Source organism: Anoplopoma fimbria, chromosome 12, assembly GCF_027596085.1.
Source record: "Anoplopoma fimbria isolate UVic2021 breed Golden Eagle Sablefish chromosome 12, Afim_UVic_2022, whole genome shotgun sequence".
Taxonomy (NCBI): domain Eukaryota; kingdom Metazoa; phylum Chordata; class Actinopteri; order Perciformes; family Anoplopomatidae; genus Anoplopoma; species Anoplopoma fimbria.
The window spans coordinates 11684713-11705321 of record NC_072460.1 but is presented as its reverse complement, the minus strand read 5'-3'; the positions used below and the strand labels follow the sequence as shown (position 1 = coordinate 11705321).

The window sequence follows — 20609 nt, the reverse complement described above, 5'->3', positions numbered from 1 at the left end:
CTGACTAAACATATAATCAAAAGGTGAAATGAAGTGTTTAAAGAAAGAACATAAATTGAAGAGGAAAAAAAATAACTAGCCAGTTAAGTTGAATAAGAGAACCATTTATTTTACCATCAGCTGACGTGTAAATACTGTACACACCCATAACATATTGACAGAGACAAATAGTTTATTCTGTAAAGAAAAGTGAACGTCTCGTCTTGGGACCATGAGTTGGGGATTAGAGAAGTCTTCTTTGAAGACTTGACAGTTTAGGCCATAGCTCTGCTTTGAGTGGCCTTGGCCAGAGCCTTCAGGTCTGTGATGCACTTGGCGATGCTCTCTTTCTCCTAAAAAACAAACATACACACATCAATGAAGCCCTTAAGTATCACCTTGGTAATGTATGTACAAGAAAAGTAAATCACAAGTCAGTTGGATAACCTAAACACTTTTTTCACGGTGAAAGATTATTTTATGATATTGATGATATTATGATTATCATTTTTATTTTTAACAATTTGTAAGAAAACTCCCTTTTTATTATATTTATAGCTCAAATACATACTATCTATCCATCCATCTTCCTGACAAGTAGGTCTGGCTATCGGGCTGGCAGCTGAAAGGAAAAAGCTTAATGCCAAGCTCTGGTTCATACTAATTATGATGTTAAATCGAGTATATAGTGTGTTCCACCAGCACATTATGTGGATTATATGTACGCAAGAAATGTGCAGATGTATACTAGATAATCAAGAACTTCTGAGTATGCAACATGAGCTTGCTAGACATGCTCAACTGCCCCAAAATGCATTGTGGCTCTTTAGATTGTCCAATGGCGAACTGCGGGTCTTACTGTTAAAATAATTAACCTGCTTGATAAAATAATTATAAATAATGGCCATCGACGTTAAGGTGGGAGTGTAGAGGAAAATAACGCGGCGTGTAAAATGGACTGTAGAAAACCCATTTAACACCAATATAACAATTAATTAACCTTAATGTAATACTAGAATATTAATGTTGAATTGTGAAAGGACTGAACCCGAATGAAAATGTTTGATTAGAATCGGATTTGGCCGTTCAATATAAAGATTTAACTAATTAATAATTTTTTTCGTATCAGGCAGCCCTAATTTGTGATTTAAAAAACGAATGAATTCAACAGTAGGTCAAACGGGTAAGCCGTAATCATCACAGTCATGCAGAGAAGACGGAATGATGGAGTTTATTTTGTTGTGAACTGGTTCCTGGTAACGGCATAGTTAACTGTCTATGTAGTAGGCAGTACATACTGATTGAATATGCAGTACAAACTTAGTGTTAGACCAGTTTATCGTAAAGGAGTTTCAAAACACTATCAAGGTTTGATATCCAGCCATGACAATGAAATGTTGGATCATGAAAACAAAGTGGCCCTGATCTAAGTTGTTTATGAACGAATGCAACAGTAAAGCACTCTTTTCACACACGTTAAGACCCACACTGAGAATCATCATGCAACTGGAGGCTACGGACAGTTTGACCCAAAAAGACTGACCTGCTGAGGAGTGATGCTGCTGACGACACTCTTCCTCACCCAGTTGACCATGTGCTCCTGCTCCATCCGCACGTGGAGATTCTGCAGTGCAACTTGGTAGTCCAAGCGCCTCTTCACCTCGTTGTTCACCATGTGTAGCCTCTCTCTGTAGTTGGTCTCCAACAGCATGGCCACATTGTTCTGAGAGGAAAAGAGGAGTCCATGCAGTTCTTGTAAGCACACTGTGGGAATATCTGGTCTACACTTGGGTTGCTATAATGTTTGCTTCAAAGCTTCAACTGTTGCAGTGGTAATCAACGTCTAAATCGGTCTTTGAATGCATCAGAAACTTTTAAAAAGGGCAAACAGTCTATGCATTACCCTTAAAATCCCAAGTAGCCCATGAAATAAGGAATAGTATTCTCACATTGTTCATGCATCAACATTAACTATTACTAGTTAGCGTTAGACAGATAGGGCTGTTTGTTCTTTGTGGAGGGTGTGTGTCGCTGCGCTGTCCTTGGCATTCAAACACAGCACAGGAGATCGATACCCAGAGAGTCTCAACATAACCAGGTCTGTTATTCAGTATGTTGGCATATTCAATACAAACTGCATATTTTTAAATCAGACTGGAAATATAGATTATTGCAGCTCCACACATTCATAGCCATGGCAGGTTTATTTGGCCACTCTGATGTTGTTGCATTTCTACTTGTTGCCATCAGAGGTCGTTAAATGTCGAAGATCACATAATGACGCTTGGCAGCTTGTAACAGTCAAAGTAAATTGTTTTGTAAATATGAAGCAGTATATTATGAACAGGGCAGAATATATTGGAAAATAAAAATGGCAAAGTCTATGCCACTTACCCTCTTAGCGTCGAAGAGCATTGATCTTCCCTCAGCTCTCCACTGTTCCTTCTTCTCATCCTCAATAGCCTGAGCCAGGCTGGCCATGGCCACATCCTTCACCTCTTGAGCCTTAGCCACTTTTTCCTGCAAACACACACGCACAAACACACAGCAGGATTACAGGGATGCTTACAAAGACCAATGATACTTGAACAGTAAGCTCTGTACAAAAAGAAAACACACTACTCTGATATCCAATTATTAACCAAAAAATAGACAACTTACCTCGTTCAGTTTGTCAGCAAAAGCTGCCACACTTGGGCCAAATTTCTTGATAGCATAGATGATGACGCCGCCGATGGAAGCAGCAACAAAGGTCTCATGGTTGACAACGTAGATTTCCTTGGAAAGAATGTAGAAGAGGAGGCCAGTGCCCAGCATGTAAGGTCCTAGTGAGGAAAAAGTAACATTTTTAATTTCTTTCATTGTCAATTAAATTATATTCATGTAGCAGTTTATGTTTGATGAAAAGTTGGTGGTCCTAAACCACCCATGGCTCTGTCTCACAGACAGAGTCAACATTTGTAGTATAGGGTCAGGGTAAAGTTGCTAAGTTGTATTCATTTTATATTAAAATTTAAAATGTAATCACATCAGTACTACAAGCATTCATATAAACAGTAGAACTGCACATGCAGTGTGTTACTATCAGATGCATTGCTCTTTACAAAACACGTCAGCTTTCGACTGTTACACTGATGTCTAATGAGAGACCAGGCATGTTTTACATTACACCATAACCATAAGCCTTGTGTGCTTACTGGTCCTAGAGTCAATACTAAAAACGGACAAGTCGCATTAAGCTTGTAAGCACCACATATCTGAAGAAACTCACAGAAAACTTGAGTTCTGCTTCAAATCTCAATTATTTTAAATCATGGGTTTAAGATTTTTCTCTTTGCAACTGCATTATATTTAATTTGGGCCTATTTAATCATATCTTGCACGTACAATTACTTATCGAAAAATTGTACATATTTACTTACAGGCATGATGCTGCTTTATGAAACTAAGGACAGAAGACTGAAGTCTACTCTGCTTAAGTGTTTGAGCTCATGGGAGTAAATAAACTTTTAGAAAAATATAAAAATGTAGGTTTGATAAAACTGCTGTTTACGTGAGGGAAAAGTATGGCGGTACTCAAATTTTCAGTGTTTAAGTTGAAATAACTGGAAATAACTGCTCTTGCTTCTGACTACTGACCTGTGACTCCAGTTTTGGGGTACAGGAGCTGGAAAATCTCTTCAGGGAAGATGCCATGGCGAACTTTGCCTCCTTTCTCTGGCAGAGGGGGCACTGGGGCCAGACTCTGGGACGATGTGTGCAGGGAGCGAGACGCCTGCACCAGACTGTGGGAGACAACATATTAGCTTGTATTATGGATGTAGAAGATATTGTTGTTGTAAAAAATGTATGTCGATAACAAATACAGTAAAATACTTATTCTAAAAGACACATACCCAGCTCCAAGGGGGCCGCTGCTTTTCAGGGCACTGGCTGCAAACAGAGGTCACAATGACATAAATTCAGGGAAGCAAATAATTGTTATTTTCATTCATGTTTAAATCAGTTTGTTATTTGCATGTTTAACAGCTCTCTACAGATGTTTATTCAAAAGCTGACCATTATAGCCTTTATTAGGGCAATGTTGGATTGATAACCAACCTGTGCCGATGTGAGGGAAGGACAGAGGATGTCGCATGTGCACAGATTGTAAAGCCCTCTGAGGCAAATTTGTAATTTGTGATTCTGGGCTATACAAAATAAACTGAATTGAATTGAATAACAGGACTGTTATTTTAGTGAAACGCAACTAATAAACTGGCAATGATATATATATATATAGAAATAACTTGACTGTACAAAGACAAAGGACAACAGAAACCTAGTTACAGGACGAGGTCATTTCAACACCTGATGATAGCACTGCAGCAACTAAGCTGGCTATAAAAGAACAACTTGTGAACGCGTTAAAACTAAAAACGTACTTTTGGAGGATTTGTATTGTGAAGCCAGTGGAGTTTAACCTTCTACTACAAACGTAAAGAGCACAAAACCGACCACTGATAGCTGTCAAAAGGGTGACATCTACAGGCGTGCAGAGCTGACGCTAGCTAAAGCAGCTAACGTTAGCTAACGTCATCCAACCTGGCCAAACGAACTAGTATTGATACCTGATAGAAATACAAGAAATGCAACACAGTCAAAAGCCTTTCCAGTTACTGTCAATACAAATATATGCAATAAATGAACTACAGTTTCAGATCTTAAACCTTGCTTGTAGCTCCCTAAGCTAGTTAAAGCTAGCATTAGCACGTCTCTCATTCAATGTGCGGCCTTCACTTTACCCTTCAGCTTTACATTCACTACAAACTTATGTTTCTCCTGCTTGACAGTTTATGACAGAGCCAAGTGAGTTTAATTACTCAATAAAAGCCAGAATATTGCATACCTGACACGATAACCAGCCTGGACAGCATGTTTGAAGGATGAAGAGACAAGTTCTTGCTACACTGGGCACCTTGTATCGGCCTATCCGTGCCCTTCTGCAGAGAGCCACAAGGATGGCGGAAACACGAGATATCCTCATGAAGTATCGCGAGAGTAGAGTAACGCTCCTATTTTTAGAGTTGTTAAAGGGAGGAACCACGATATGGCGCTGTACTCAAAGATACTGCTCTGAGGTTGAATTTGGGTTAAGTTAATAATGATATGAAAGGATGTCATTTTAGGTTATACGTGATGCTAAGATCCATTGTTTTGGGTTAATTCATCTTGAAAGTAGTCATGACTTTAATCAAAACTTCTAAGAAGTAAATATTAAGTCAGTCAGCTGAATGCAAATAAATAGGCCTCCAGTAAATGATGAAGCTAATGACATTTACAGCTTATCAATTTACTTTAATGAAAAATCAGACTGCTGTTATTAAAAATGTATGCACATTTCCATGAGGCAACCCCCCCCCCCCCCCCAAAAAAAAAACACACCTCTCTCTCCCATGTGGTGTGTTTTATCCCAGACTGCATGTAGGGGTAATAATCAAGTCTGTGTGTAATCTTGGGGCCCACCCGTGTTTGGCATCAGTTTGATGCGAGTGGCTGGTGAGATAGAGGAACATATGACGCTGTGGTTCTCTTCACTTCCTGTAAAGTTATGCTCAACAGAAACAGCTACATGTGAAACACAGACAAAACCCCCGGACACTATTTTAGAAGAGTGAGAAAATGGATGACTTCTCAATCACTTCATGAAGACATTTCCCCGTTGAATGGGATGGCATTGTAGGTAAGATCTGTCATGGTTTTTCTGCTTATTAAGCAACATTTTGTCTTTATCTTGCACATTTTTCCCTCCACAACCTTAATCTCCACTTTCCAGAGCCTAGTCTGTCTTTGATAACTCTGATACTCAGTGTTAAAGGAGCTTTCTGATAATAAACAACAACAATGCAACCACTGCAACGTCTACATTACATTTACTGTTACTACAACTAAAAATACTACTTTACAAGCCATTGCTACTGCTTCTAATACAACTGAGCGGCATGGTTCAAGTAGAAAATGCATTTCTGAACACAGAGCATCCTAAATGTTAAATATACTGTTAAGGTTTTGCATTTTGCTTAATTTTAAGCATACTGCTCACATACATTTGGAGCCCAAACACTAAATTCCTGTCTTTATTTAAATGGCCCTTGAGATTAGAATATCAGGGAAGGTGTATGAGAAATATAAAGGGATACCACCGAAGTTTTAGGGCATATGTCAAACACCGTTTTCCATGTAAATGAAATAAATGTTATTTACAGCTTGTGTACTGTCGGAACTGTCATTTTCACCTTAAACACATGATTTACAAATTCAACTTCTTATAACATTCAATCCACATCAGTAGATTGTATGATTTCAACTCAAATGTTTACATGCAGTATTTTTCATAATTACAATGAGGATCACAATTATAATTAATTTCATGATACATTGTCTTTTTTCTAGGCTCGAGACACTGTAACAGCCAGAGGGGCTGCCATGGATGCCCTGAATGTCAGCCGTATACAGCTCTCACCAGTGAAAAACTTTGAACAAGTAGTGGACATCAGAGCAGTGAAACGTGAACACCTGCGAGGACGCAACAACGTGACTTCATGTCGCAGCCCTACGAGAGAGATTGACACAAGACTGATCAAGAATGAATTGAAGGAAAAGAGGCAACTTGAGTTTCTGAGGAGGAGATCAGTGAGCCCAGAGCCATGTGGTTTGGATACTACAAACTATTATTCAAGGAGAAAACCTTCACCGAAGACATTTTCAATGAAACAATACAGTTCATTCAGCAAGTCAGAGACTATGCATACAAATGTCCAAAATACTCCAACCGCTAATGGGAGGCATACAGTGAGGATTTTAACACCAAACAGTAGCCTAACTGAAGGCCCAAGCACCAGCAACTGGGTAATATCCTTTGACATTATTAGTGTTATTTCACCAGATCCATGTTTAATCTTTCTGCATCCACAGGAATAATACCAGCATCATCTTTTCTCTCCTCATTTCTTCAGGCTTCATTATGGACAGAACAGGTAACACTTATGAAGCAAGATAAAGTACATGCAAGGAAGCAAGAATCTACCTCCACACCAGCAATAAAGGAATCAAACCAGCACCGGGCAAAAAGCACTGATAAAAGAGAAAATAGTATTAATGGTAAACATCTTGCCTAGTTGCATAAGATTTTGACCAGACTCTCAAATAATCTTTCATTGGCCCACTAATAATGCTGTTTTTACTTTCTCTCAAAGCTCAAAAGACAACCATCAAAACATTCATCCAAGCAGAAAAGATTCACAAAAAATTCTCCGTCCAAACTGAAAAGATACAGCGAGAGACCAGTGTGCAGACAGAGTGGGTTGAATTTAAATCTCAGATTTGATATCAGAGGCCGCTTGGATAATGTTTGTATTTCTATAATGAGATATTTTCTTCTTTGCAGGTCTGGTTTTGTCACTGTCAAGGAGTCAGTAAGTAACTGTTGCTTTATTAAATGGGTTTTAAACTATAAATAGCATATTTGAAAACTAAGATTTGATAAAATGTAACTGTTTTTGATGTCTCTTATCTCACACATAATAGGATCTTCAGAGGTTAACTGACTACTTGCAGGTAAACATAACAATTCTGCTCCAAATCAATTCTGTGCTGTTGCTTGTTTTTTTAACAGGACTGCCACTTTTGACAGATGAAATAACACGTTCTTGCCATAATGAATGAAAAGCAAAATTCATAAGCCATAAAACTCTAATATTAGCAAATGCTACATAAAGGGAAGTTTGTCACTTAATGACTCTTCTCTACTGTGTTCATTTTTTCTGAAGTTAGTGTAGCACCACTCTGTGTGAAGTATACGCCTGCCTTTTAATGTTTGAGAAGAAAAATGATATAATTGTTTTATTTCAGGGAGTACAGGAGATGGTGATGTGGCGAGCATATTTATCAGTCTAAAACCTTAACAGAAGATGCTGACTGACTTAAGTTACACTCTGTGTTTACACAATGTTGTAGCTCGCTCTCCTCTGCTGTCTGTTTTCTACCAGGAGGCCCTGTGGAGAGAGGAGGCCGTGAAGAAGAAGATGGCAGCCCTCCAGGAAAGCACGTTAAACCTCATGAACTCCTCGAAGAAAATATGGACGGTAAAACACTGCATCAGTATGCACAGGCTATCATCAAGCACACTGCCAGTGTGTCACAGCTTCAGTTTCCAAATACCAAACACATATCTCTTGTTTTATGAGGTCATGTTGTTTTGGCATTATACTGAAAATGTCTTTGACAAAGTGGGGTATGGTGGCAGCTACCTCAGGAAGGCCTATGCAGTCTGTGGTTTGGCGCTTCCTGCTTCTGCTCTAACCTCCTGCACAGGAGGAGTGCAAGCTTTCATTCTTATACAGGAAGGGTGTGACAGTCAGCAGCTATAGGTGCTATGAATCTTGATTAGCTCTCTTTTGGTTACTCTAGCTGTAATGAATGACGGGGAAATACTGGTGTTTCCCTTTTTTGTTTAATTTGTTATTTTAATTTGCACAGCTGTGTAAATAGAAGTTGATTTAGTTTAAATAATTCATACTTTTTCTTTCTTACTCAGGTATGTTATCATTAGGCAACTTATATGTTATATATGTTTTCGATTTCAAAACAGTTTAGTGCTGCAGCACATGCAGACTTTGTGATTTTTCTTGAGGCTCACTGATGCTGCAAGTTCCCTTTGTGCACCAGTGAGTGTAGACAGTGAAAGAACATACTGTCACAGATTCTGGTAGATGAACCATTCAATTTCCATATGCAGGCTACAGCGTGACAGTCAGTCATTTCCTTTCTAACCCACACAGGCTCGCTGCAGCGAAGACTTGCTGAGAAACAAGATCAAGGCTCTGGAGGCGCAGCTGCAAGTCTGCCTGCAGGTAAGAACAGCAGCTGGTGGTAAAGACGCAACCGCTTGGTGTTTTTTTAATCTTTTTTAAAACATAATTTCAATGCAAAAACCCAAACATTTTGTCCTTCCTAAAACAGTCAACCTGCTCATCAATTTCCCTCTTCTCTGGTTCTGGTAAGCATTTGTAGATTTAACTCAGCAGTGTTGTGTCCTTGTAGAAGTTTCCCAAGGATGGAGTGAAGAAACTGGTGATACAGATGGAGAAGCAGAAACTGGTGTATGAGGAGAAGGCCATGGTTGCCCTGCAGAAGGTCACACAGGAGAAAACTGAGGCGCTCATCAAGGCTGAGACAATGCAGGTCAAATATCTTTTACCCCAAATAATTAACATTTCTATTTGACCATGTTAAAAGACACATTTATTTCATTGAGTTATCATTTTTTGCTATCAGGAAGCGCTAATTACAGCAAAGGCAGAGGCATTGAGGTGGCAGAGCCTTTGTGAGGAGCTGAAGCTGAGCTCTGGACAGCTTAAGGAGAACCAACACCTCAGTGATGAACAGCTGCAACAGCTGCACAGCCAAGTGGAGGTATGGCAGTCTGTGACCATGTGGATGGCCAGGAAGTTTCAATGAATATGGTTGTGACAAACGTGTGTCCTGTGCAGCTGTCCAGATCCAGGGAGGCCGAGCTGAGGGAGGAGTTGGTGTCATTGCAACAAGAGAAGAAGGAGCTAAATTACAACATGAGCCTGCTGGAAGAAGACAATCAGATTTTAAGAGAGGAAATCCAGAACCTCAGAGGCAAGACCCTTAGACCTCAGAGTCATGTTTTTATACCGAGTACAAAGCAACATGGTTCATTTATTCAAACTGTTTTCTATCTCCTAGATGGCAGCAATGAGAGCCAGGACTCCATGATGCAGGGGCTTCTGACGTCAGAGGAAGTAGAGCCACGACTGACGGCGAGGAGAGACTCTCAGGTGGAGGAGCAGCTCCGTCACACTCAGGAGAAACTCCAACTCAAAGAGAGTGAGGTGAAGTTGAGATATCACAGTGTACTGTAGAACATTCACAAGCTAAACCTTTTGTTTGAGTTGGTTGTTTAACAAAATAAGATATTCATGAATTCACACTAAATGAGTCAAAGGTGATATCCCCATCATTTACGATTTCTACAATGTTTGCACTGATGCATAATGATAATTTAACTGATCTTTATTGACAAAACAGATAAATTAACTCAGCTTCCACACTACTAACTACCCTCTTCTTCACTAATACATTTCAAATGAGTGTCATGTCTATTTATAAAAATGCATTTATATTACTTGCCCTCCTTCTCCCATTTCCCTTCCTTATGGTGTGTGTGTGCACAGTGTGAGGAGCTGCAGACAGAGCTGCATGCCATGGAGCAGGAGTGTCAGTCCAGCCAGGCCCGGCTGTCGCAGTGCAGGGACGAGCTCCGGCAACTCAGCCACCGCGGCAGGAGATCGGTGAGCCGTGCGTGTGTGTGTGTTTTCGTGTGTGTGTGTGTGTGTGTGTGTGTGTGTGTGTGTGTGTGTGTGTTTTGTGTGGGTTGAAGAGAATTTGAAACTAAATGCCCTTGGTATACTCAAATGCTAATTTGCAAGTATATATATACACATACACACACACACACATATATATATAATTTGACATTTCTTCCCTCTTTGTTTAGACACGGTGTGGCTCCTGGTGGAAAGTGTTTATGTCCTTCCTTCTTCTCCTTGCTGTGGCGGGGGTTGCCATGTTGTGGTTCTGGCATCCTCCTTTCAGGGAGCAAGTTGAAGACCTGTACTCAGACATAGAAACACGTATTGAGGACTATCTCATGGACATGGCATCTCCTCAACACTCGGGCTGTTTTAGACCGATATGATAATGTCACTGCTCAGGAACATTGAATTTTTTGTTGTTTTGTTGCTTTTATTTTAAAATGCATAGGATGTAGTTCGTTGAAAATGTTGTATTTCATTCAATTTCAGATTTGGAGCTCAAAGTATGGGATAAAATGTTGTGTTGACATCTGTAGGATGTTAGCAGAAGTCCTAAAGCAAGTGAACACTTCCAGTGTGAAAAATGTCTTTGTAATGTTTACAACAATGGAAACATGTTTAAGCAAATGTCACAAGTTGGCTGACGTTAATAAGAGTTTAAGAAGTTGTGTGTCAATAATATCAACACAATAGTCAGGAGTAGGAGCACAGGAAGTATCCTTTGTACTGTAAACAGCTTGTTTGGCCAAAAGCGCCACTTTAATTATTAAAAAGTTTAAAAAAAACATAAAAATCCATTTAAACAATGACAAAACATTCTTCTTTCAGCTGTTACTCTCAGTCAAAAAATGAAGGAAGAGTAAGCAGTCAAAAAAGAGCCATTAGAGTTTTACGTGATCAGAAATAAAGGAATATTGTTGCTATTACAAATGTTACTGTTTGTCGTTTTTGTTTTTTTAAAACATTTTAAATCCTTGTGAGTGGAAATCAAATAAAGTGTAATCGGTTGGAGTGTTGAGTTAATGGTGGGTTAAGTGTAAAGTAAGATATGTGAGATCTCCATTAGTGAAGATATCGTAAAGAAGGACCACTCTTAAGTTGGTCAGATTCAAGGTTGAGTCCTAATGCATCTTAAACAATCATCATCCACCAAACAAAAGTTATTTCCCTTTGAGTGAGATCTCGTCCTCTTTATAGACTTCATATTCCGGTGTACCACTGGACTCATCCATACATACAATCTAGGATCTGGTATAAAACAAAAATGATTGTCACTGCAAATATCAGAGGGAGAACCATCCCCATCACAATTAAGACTGCACCAGAGTACAGCATTATTTGTCTCAGTGCTGTGATGGCTCTGTCTGGTAACTACCAGCTGCTCATGTGAATGCTAAAATGACCGAAATGAATAATATGCTGTAAATGTTCATGAAACTGACAGGCATGACACATGGTACCATCTATTGTCTGATTACACTCAAACCCAGGGACAAAACACACTATTGTTCTTTGTATTCAGTGGTTTTAGATGTTCCAGATAAAGCTCCATTCTCAACAGGCACTGACACAGCACATCCCCCACACAGATCTCCCACACACACGTTTACCTGCATGTTCCCCAAATACACCACAGCTCATTGAAGAGATGGATCTTTGCTGGACCGAGGTCAGTCTCCTGTTGAAACTGGCGCTGAAGGTAAGAGGCTGCAAAGTAGGTGCTGATAAGTGAAGAGGTTTTTGTAACATATTTCACAATATGACTGGGAGGATCTTGCAAAACTCTCTTTTACTTACAGAGAGATAATCCTCCACAAGATGAGGACTGCAGTTCTGCTGTTTGTCGTGGGTTTGTGTGTGTTGAACGTCGCGTCTTCCCTGAAGATCTGCGCCTTCAATGTTCAGAGCTTTGGTGAATCAAAGGCAAACAACAAGAAGGTTATGGGGATTCTTCTAAAGGTACTGTGAGTGTACAACAGCTAGAACAATATCCACGCAGCACTAGATAAGTGATAGATCTTTTTTTCTTATTTTGCTCCCAAGATTCTTTCTCGGTGCGACTTGTGTCTCATTCAGGAGGTCAGAGACTCTAAAGGAACAGCAATCCAAGCTTTGGTTAAGGATCTCAACAGGTACAAGCTTTGTTTGATTCAAAAAGCGAATCTAATGCTAATCAAATGCTGTCACAACTGTCAAAGTTGTGTCAGAGGCTTTACCAAACAATCTGGTGAAGCCTCTGTCACAACTACAACTTTCAACTTCTCATTGATATGGTTATCAGCAGGTTTGACAAATCCAACTCATACTCCTATTTGGAAAGTAAAAGACTGGGGAGGAAGACTTATAAGGAGCAGTATGTTTACATTTACAGGTAATTTAAAATCAAACACGACCTATTGCCCATAATGATCAGACTAACATGAAATCCTTAACGTTGTCTTTTTCCTCTCTTATCTTCTCCAGGAACAATGTGCTGACGGTCAAAGAGCATTATCAGTATCCTAAAGGAGAAGGAGAAGGAACCGATGAGACAGATGTTTTCTCCAGAGAGCCTTTCATCGTTCGCTTTCACTCCCCAACGACATGTACGACGAAACAAAAGGGATCCTTGGAGTTATACAGAAAAAGACATGAGCCACTATTTTTCCCAGCTATGATCTGAGGACATTTTCAGAAAGATAGACTTTATTTTCCTAGTTTTTAAAAACCTGGATGCTTGGTGGATATCGACACCTTATCTACGTTTTTAAAAATCCTCTATGACTACTGATGATGAGATGAAAAAAACAAATTTTGCAGAATGATAATTGCAGCAGAGTTCAGGCAGTCAGAAACCAAGCTGGGTTCCTCTTCAACTTTTGAAGTATCATTATCTGTTGAAATAACTGGCATAGTATACAGGGATGTTAATAATCAGGGTTATCTATGTTCCATGTGAGAACAGTATATGTATGATCATACCATGTGAGCAAAACCAAGAAAAGACTGAAGTTTATGTCCTAAATGTTTTTGTTTTTTTGGTGGTTGTTGTTACTTTGCAGTGGTGAAGGATTTTGTCCTGATTGGGCAGCACACCTGTCCAAGAAATGCCATGAAGGAGATTGATGAGCTGTATACTGTCTTCAAAGGAATTTACAAGAAGTGGAAGACTGATGTAGGTTAAACCATCAACACCATTTAAATACTGTATATTCATATATTCTTTTCAGTTATTTGGTCATTTTTTATCTTTATCTTGGTCAGAGTTCCTCTGCTTAGCTTTAAATTTGGTTTCTCTCTTCCACATGTGACAACATTTATGAGTCTGTTGAACTTCCCCTTTTGCCTCCTTTCATTCACCCAGAATGTGATGATCTTAGGGGACCTTAACGCCGGTTGCAGCTACGTCACCATCAAGGGCTGGAGAGCTGTGCGCTTGAGGAGTGACCCCAAATTTCGCTGGTTAATTGGAGATGAGCAAGACACTACTGTCCGTGAGAAGTCGCACTGTGCCTATGACAGGTCAGTGACTGCTGAAAACTACATTACATAAAGTCACTGAAGAAGTGTTCAACAACTAAATGCATTTATACTCTTTATAATGATATTAAGATTGCTGCAGTGTAATGTCATATATATACAATGTGGATTTTACAGGATCGTTGTCCACGGACGTGAGATTATTTCCAGTATAGTGCCAGGTTCAGCTCAACCGTTCAACTTTAAAAAGAATTTCCACCTTACAGAGGAGGAGGTAAACATGTCATATATACATATAACCTTCTTTAATTCAGTTCTATACCTAAAATGAACTTTAATCAGGTTCTTCTTTTTGCACTTTTAGGCTCTTGAGGTGAGTGATCATTTTCCTGTTGAAGTTGACCTGAAGCCTAACCACCGCTACCTCCTCCGCAATGAGCTGTAGGACAACCAGCAACACACCAGAATGATTTTAACTGATTTTGTACTGGATTTTAGTTGTCAAAATAAATCAAGGTTCCAACAAAATATTCACTGACAACAACAGTTCTTTTTTAATGTCTCTAACTCATCACCAAAGTGGCACTGTACTCTCAATTATATTAGACACCATAAACATGAGTTGTTTCAGCATGAAGGAACAACTGCTGCCGTTTATATTGTGCATCTGAAACCGAGACCACATCAAAGCTGACATCATTTCATGAAGGTGAGTTCCTGAAGCAACGCAAAACATTACTTTTGTAATTTCACTTTTAGAGGGACACACACATTTTGAGCATCTTCAGTTTTATGGTACGGCTAACATAATGTAGACATTTCTAGGTATATATTTAACCAAATATATTAGATTTAATGTGTAACTTATGCAACATCTGTTTGACAGGAAGCCACTTCCAGCAACAGCAGATGAGAGTTACTTCGCGCTCTCTTCCTTTCTGAGAAGAGATTATCTGTGGCAGTAATGTTTGTCTCGATATAACTCGTACTATAGACATTATTGTTTTCCCTATTTGAAAAGATGGAACAACGTTTTGCTGATCTACTTAGTGATGCTTTTTCAGGTAAGAAATACGTCTTATATGCCGTAGTACTGTGGTATTTACTTTTCTTTTCTTTTGAAACTAGTTATGAAAGTATTTAATTTTCAAATGATGATGTTGTCACAGAAACAGCTGTTCCATCATTCCCTGATGAAGATTTGGATTTTGAGAATTTAAATTTTGACGAAAAATCTGAGGCAGACAAAACAGACATCTCTGAAGAAAACGTACTTACAAAGGAAGACGGGGCTCTGCAGCAGGAAGCAACTGATCAAACTGCAGTTTTGTCTAGCATGGAAACTAAAGATATAAACACAGCTGAAAATGTTGATGAAGAGCAGTGTCATGATGAAAGCGAAGACGAGGATTTTGAAGGTGTAGGGGTCATGAACAGGGACAAAACAACTCAGGAAGATTACACAAGCTCAGATGGAGAGACTGAGGAGCTAAGCTCTGGAGAAGATGAAGAGGATGAGGAAGATGATATGGGAACAGGAGAGAAACCAGGGGATTTGTTGAGGTCGGTTCACTGCAGCGACGAGTTTTGCGATGTTAATAAAGAGGACAAGGTCTTTACTGAGGGACAACCTCTGGCCCCGGAGGGTGCTGAAAACCCTCAAGTTAGAAACAAGGAGCAAGGTGAGAGCGAGAGTGATGAGGAGGTGTCCTATTTTGAGAGAGTCCCTGAACGTGGCAGTGAGATGATGATAAGAGGTGACGGGATTGAAGAGGATGAGCAAGAGAGGGAAAAAGAAAAAGAAGAAGACTTGTGTGATTCTGAGCATGAGGGCATGAAAATCGAACAAGAAGAAGATGTTCTCGCTCCGTGCTGTGAGCAGGAGCTTGAAAATCCTTGCGGACATGGCCAAGCGAAAGCAGATTTGGAGTTTCCAGAAATATCAGTGCAAAATCTACAGGATCTAATTGCTGAAGTTGATAGTGAGAAATATGGAGAGAAAATTAAGGATTTTTCAGGGGAGGAGCACCAAGATGCAGGTGAGAGCTTTGCAGATTATCCCTCAGACTTTTCCTCATGCGAATATGTAGAAGATGGAGGCAAAATTCAAAAGAAGGATCACCAGTCAAAGGCCTTGGCTTCTACATCCAACAGTGGTTCAATTGCAAAGCAGAAAACCTGCTTGGAAAGTGCTGTGACAGATGCAATGTGGATGGGAAGAGCTGAGGACACCGATGAAGAGGGGGACGGGTATCTGTACAGCAAAGATTTAGAGTTTGATGCCAATGAGTTTAGGAGCCTGGATGTGGCAAATGGAGAAAAAGAGATTGTGAGCATATCTGCCGATGCAGCTGTAACAGGGGTTGATGATGGAGGTGCAACAGGTGAGAGTGATTCCTACAACTCCAGTGATGATGAGGTCCAAGAGAAGAGGAGTGATGAGGAGCTCTTTGATCGTATGAGTCTACAAGATCTTGAAAGCAACAAGCATCTGGAGGAGACTCTCAGTGGGAGCAGTGCAGCATTTTCTGACTACTACAACAGAGTGGATCCAGCAGGTTTCAACATTCATTGGAATCTAGACGTGTTAACAGCTGATACCCTTCTGTCTGAAGACCTGTTAACCACAGAGGACACAAATGAAGTGGAAACACCGCTTTCAGATGTGACTCAGCGTCCTGCAGAAGACGGCAACAGCTACTCAGTGGTTCAGAGAGGGGATGCAAAAACAACAATCCCCTCTAACCAGGGATCGCTGGATGATAGCTTCTTCTTCAACACTGAACCTGAACCCTCTGGGATCATGGAGACTGGACAGTTGGGAAACGACGAGTATAAAGACGACAGCAACTGGGAACAAGAGCAGGAGAGAATCAAGGCTTTCTACGAGTTTTATGATGACAGCGACGGAGAGAACGAAAGAGAAGGTGGGTGAAGATGATGACGGGTATAATCTTTATATGGAAGAACGTTTTCAAACAATTTATCAGTTTCCATTTGTGCATTTTTACAGGGAGGCAGATAAAAGTTCAGTTTTGTGCAGATCCATTGTCTCAGGTCATTCACTATGAAACTGACAGGTAAGCAGGATTCATAGTATGTATTACACACAAAAACTACAACTTGAGCTAGGAAAGATCCCCAAAAAAACACAACTGTGTCTGCTTCCTTGATTCTCAGCAGTGACAGAGCTTCACTCAGCAGCTCCACAGAAGGGGAGGAGGACCTGAGCTCTGCAGAGACATCTGAGGTTTGCATGTGGACACATATCAGCACACATATTTTAAAAAAACATAAACATGAACACATAACCTAGATTTCTTAACCACTTTGTCCTTGTACAGGAATTGAGTGAGGTTGACGACACCACGGAAATGTCACAGGCTTGTGACCCCCCAAACACTCAGCTACCAGAGCTGTGTGTGTTGCCAGATATCAGCAACACACACACATGTGTCCAACGGAACAGGAAACACAAAGTGTGTACTCACCAGATTTTACCTGACATTCACTTTGTTCATTTTTATCCTGAATTGTTAACTAACTCTTTCCTCTCTGCACTGTCCTTTGTTCCTGCAGTGCTTCAACATGCTGAAGCTGACACTGAAGATGGGTCTGGTGATACTGACGGGACTGCTGATGTTCTGGTTCGCCACAGACCAAGCGGGCTGGTTCAGCCATGTGTCGTTCTTTTAGGTCAAAACCTAATTTGTGGTCATTGAAATTTCCTGACATGCTTATATGAAAGAAAAATCCAAAATGACAATATTTTCTTGTAAAAATGCAATGTAAAGTGTGAAACATTTAAACTTGTGTGCTTATTTGCTTAATAAAGATCTATCTTTGTTTAAAATGATGCTGATGTATTTGTATGAACTGTAGATAAGTCATATTCCTACCTTTTTTTGTAAGTAATGTAGATTACATCAGGGCTAAATAGGCTCAGACCTAAGGTATCTAATGTGGTGGACAATAACTAGTTTACTTATTTAAGTACTTTAAAGAGTTAAGATACTTGTTCTACTTGAGTATTTCTCTGCTTCTTCTCTTCATTATCACAGAGGGAAACATTGTACCCTTTTACAGAGTATCTGACAAATTTTTGCATACAAAATTTAACTTAAAAGATACAACACATTGCTACAGTTTGAACTATGTAACAGTATGTAAAGTGGTTAAAATGTGTTGTTTATTAGTGGTTAAATTAGTATTTTTTTCTACGTTAATGCATCTGTAATAATCCAACTCTCGTGTGGGCATTTCTGCATAGAGACATTTTCTTTTTGATAGTTACTATTATCCTGTTATCACTGTTAGTAACAATAGAATGAGCTTACTTATTTACATATGCTTACTAACTACCATCAGCGTTAGTGTTCATTAATAGAGTTAGCCAGCTGGTGGCGCTGCTTTATATGTGGACAGAAACCAGACTCGAAACCATAAATGGAGAATGTGTCCAACGGAAACCGCGTCACATTTGACGGAAAGCGCGAATGCTTTCTACACCTGGGTCAACAAAGGAGGGCGGGGTTACCCTCCTCTCCATGCTTCTGAACTAGCGTTCGACTCCACACGGAATTACCCCTACCGCCCGCGTGACAAAACGAGCTCCTACTGGTCATTTCAGGGGGAGGAGTTAAGATTGTTGGTCTGTTTTCTTTGGGGGGCAAAAGAACCGTACAGCCTAACCGAAACAGAAACCACAGGACAATAAGTCATCACAGAAACTTGAACGAATAAACCAAGTCGAAAAAAAATGTCTTCGCTAAGAAGTAAATCCGCGCAGGACATCAGCGACCTGCTGGATGAGTACGGGATAAAGCACGGGCCTGTGGTGGGTGAGTGGCTCACGGTAACGCTCACTTTGCGCCCGTTTTTGAATCAACGTTTAAGCCAGCTGACTCCACAGGCCTCCCCGACATGTGCACACACTTTACTCCTCTAACAGGGATATCAGTCCTGTGTGTTTTTCTTCTTTACACTTGTTCTTTATGTCTCAAATGACTTGTTTTCGTTCTCAGACTCCACCAGAGGTCTGTATGAGAGGAAGCTGAAAGAGGCCATGGCCAAAGGGAAGAAATCGAGACCATCTTCTGATATGACCTACTACAGAGAGGAGGGTACCTGCCATGTGTGCTTTCATCTAACACCTACACTTGAATACTAAAGCTTCACTTTAAGTCTAATTATATATTGTCTTACATTCCTCAGAGTGTTTATCATTTCCTCCAAAGGATTAAATAGAACATTGCCCCAAAATTTAAGCAATATATACCAAGATATTCAGATGTTTAGTGTCATAACCTCAATGGGACATACCTGGTAAAAAACTTTACCTAACTCCTAACCCTAAAGATTGGAAACGTAATGCAGCTAACACAGGCTTATGTCTAAAGCCAAACACGAGATCATCAGGAATATTTTCTCAGACTTTAAAAAGCTCCCTTTAGAACCACAGAAGACATAAAACATGTTTTATGAGTAAAATCTGTTGAGTGTCCCTTTTTAAAGAAAAAGATCTACATTTATAACTGTTATATAGTGTACTGTTACAAACAAATTCTAAAGTTGTGTCCATTATATAAGAATCATAAAACAATGCAAAACAACTGGAAACATCTGTGCTGCTATTGTGTTTTAAATAACAAGAGAGGATGTTGATCAGGTGGTCCACCACCAACTGGATGAGTTCTTAACTGTATTAATGAACAGATGCCTTTTGTTAAAGGCCGGCAAAATATACTTAGGTAGCAATTATTGTACTTGTGTGGACCCCTTAAATGTTGCAAATGTGTGGGCAATAGTGTAATGAAAATGTACACTTGTGCTGATATTTAGCCTCATGTTTGTGTTCTCATTTCAGAGGAGGAAGTCACCTATGAATACAGGACACCTGTAAGTAAATCTGTCCCTGCTGTTTTTAGTTTTATTATTTTTACTCTCCTAATAAATAAATAAAGATAAATATTTGATTAAGACTGTTGGTAAACATGTCCTTTTGCGTGACAACTACAATTTGTTTACAAAAATTGTATCAACAGTGGGAAATTCAACAGGTAAATCTATAACCTGTCATTATTATTGACCTTGAAATTAGATATTGGTGCATCTCTACTACAGTCAAATGTAATTTAAGTTCTCTGTTGCTATGGGCTCCTAAGCTTTTAGTTTGATTGCCCAGTGTCTGAGAGATGTTTTTATCCTGATTTTGACAACAAAAAATAAGTTAAGTCAATTATACTTAGTATATTTATACAGACCTGATCACATGGGTCTATGAAATAGGACTTACTGCTCATTTGTTTTCTAATGTCCTATGGAAGGGCCACAGATAAATATATAAATTAAACGTAATGTTAATTAAATGAAGGGACAGTTAAAGACTTTGGGTATGCAATTTTTATATCAACACTGTTTTGGAACTTTACTAATTCTTATCACTGCTTCCCATTTGCAGGTGAGGAGCGAAGGTGCAGGAGACAGGTCAGTTCTCTTACAAGTCCTCTATCATCAGCTTTAAACATTTGTTGCCTTTCTTACTTTTCAGTAAATCAAATCTAACTTTGTATTTACTTTTCTTGTCTATCTAGTGGCTCTTACCCGAGGTCAAGACCAGAGTGGAGTGAGAGGGAATTTGAACAAGAGTAAGTTATAAATATATACATCTTTGCAGTAGTTGTTGGTGTCTCGGTTGGTGAGAAGTTCCAACATGTGCTCTGTTTTATGTCACCCTCTACAGGCAATCCTACTCAAACTACTCAAGGCCAAAGCCTGAAAACAGAGGAA

The 20609-nt window shown here is 39.6% G+C and overlaps 4 protein-coding genes across 8 annotated transcripts; 3 read left to right on the top strand and 1 right to left on the bottom strand.

Moving 5' to 3' along the window:
- Positions 1 to 83: 83 nt before the first annotated feature.
- atp5pb (ATP synthase peripheral stalk-membrane subunit b) lies at positions 84 to 4999 on the bottom strand. The gene is made up of 7 exons (XM_054609239.1): positions 4868 to 4999; positions 3876 to 3912; positions 3619 to 3764; positions 2641 to 2804; positions 2374 to 2499; positions 1523 to 1702; positions 84 to 332 (listed from the first exon to the last, which is right to left on the bottom strand). The coding sequence occupies exons 1-7, from the start codon at positions 4893 to 4895 to the stop codon at positions 255 to 257; spliced, it is 759 nt and encodes a 252-aa protein (XP_054465214.1). The 5' UTR covers positions 4896 to 4999; the 3' UTR covers positions 84 to 254.
- Positions 5000 to 5517: 518 nt separating this feature from the next.
- On the top strand, positions 5518 to 11296 carry LOC129099835 (TRAF3-interacting JNK-activating modulator). Of its 3 annotated transcripts, none has more exons than XM_054609237.1 (14): positions 5521 to 5697; positions 6412 to 6867; positions 6975 to 7119; positions 7215 to 7317; positions 7406 to 7433; positions 7546 to 7575; positions 8007 to 8102; positions 8799 to 8870; positions 9061 to 9201; positions 9295 to 9432; positions 9510 to 9645; positions 9733 to 9878; positions 10221 to 10337; positions 10544 to 11296. In XM_054609237.1, exons 2-14 carry the CDS (start codon positions 6445 to 6447, stop codon positions 10742 to 10744), a joined length of 1776 nt encoding a protein of 591 aa, XP_054465212.1. In that variant the 5' UTR covers positions 5521 to 5697; positions 6412 to 6444; the 3' UTR covers positions 10745 to 11296. The 3 variants fall into 3 exon arrangements, with proteins under 3 accessions (XP_054465213.1, XP_054465212.1, XP_054465211.1); XM_054609236.1 differs by having other exon boundaries at positions 5521 to 5701; XM_054609238.1 differs by lacking the exon at positions 10544 to 11296 and having other exon boundaries at positions 5518 to 5701; positions 9733 to 9873; positions 10221 to 10311.
- Positions 11297 to 12176: 880 nt separating this feature from the next.
- Positions 12177 to 14489, top strand: dnase1l1l (deoxyribonuclease I-like 1-like). Of its 2 annotated transcripts, none has more exons than XM_054609280.1 (8): positions 12177 to 12320; positions 12405 to 12493; positions 12646 to 12732; positions 12825 to 12946; positions 13403 to 13515; positions 13705 to 13862; positions 13998 to 14094; positions 14185 to 14489. In XM_054609280.1, exons 1-8 carry the CDS (start codon positions 12180 to 12182, stop codon positions 14263 to 14265), a joined length of 888 nt encoding a protein of 295 aa, XP_054465255.1. In that variant the 5' UTR covers positions 12177 to 12179; the 3' UTR covers positions 14266 to 14489. The 2 variants fall into 2 exon arrangements, with proteins under 2 accessions (XP_054465255.1, XP_054465254.1); XM_054609279.1 differs by having other exon boundaries at positions 12643 to 12732.
- Positions 14490 to 14590: 101 nt separating this feature from the next.
- Positions 14591 to 17676, top strand: LOC129099863 (uncharacterized). Of its 2 annotated transcripts, none has more exons than XM_054609278.1 (6): positions 14591 to 14884; positions 14990 to 16747; positions 16834 to 16900; positions 17004 to 17070; positions 17165 to 17299; positions 17400 to 17676. In XM_054609278.1, exons 1-6 carry the CDS (start codon positions 14842 to 14844, stop codon positions 17514 to 17516), a joined length of 2187 nt encoding a protein of 728 aa, XP_054465253.1. In that variant the 5' UTR covers positions 14591 to 14841; the 3' UTR covers positions 17517 to 17676. The 2 variants fall into 2 exon arrangements, with proteins under 2 accessions (XP_054465253.1, XP_054465252.1); XM_054609277.1 differs by having other exon boundaries at positions 14594 to 14884; positions 17001 to 17070.
- Positions 17677 to 20609: the final 2933 nt, after the last annotated feature.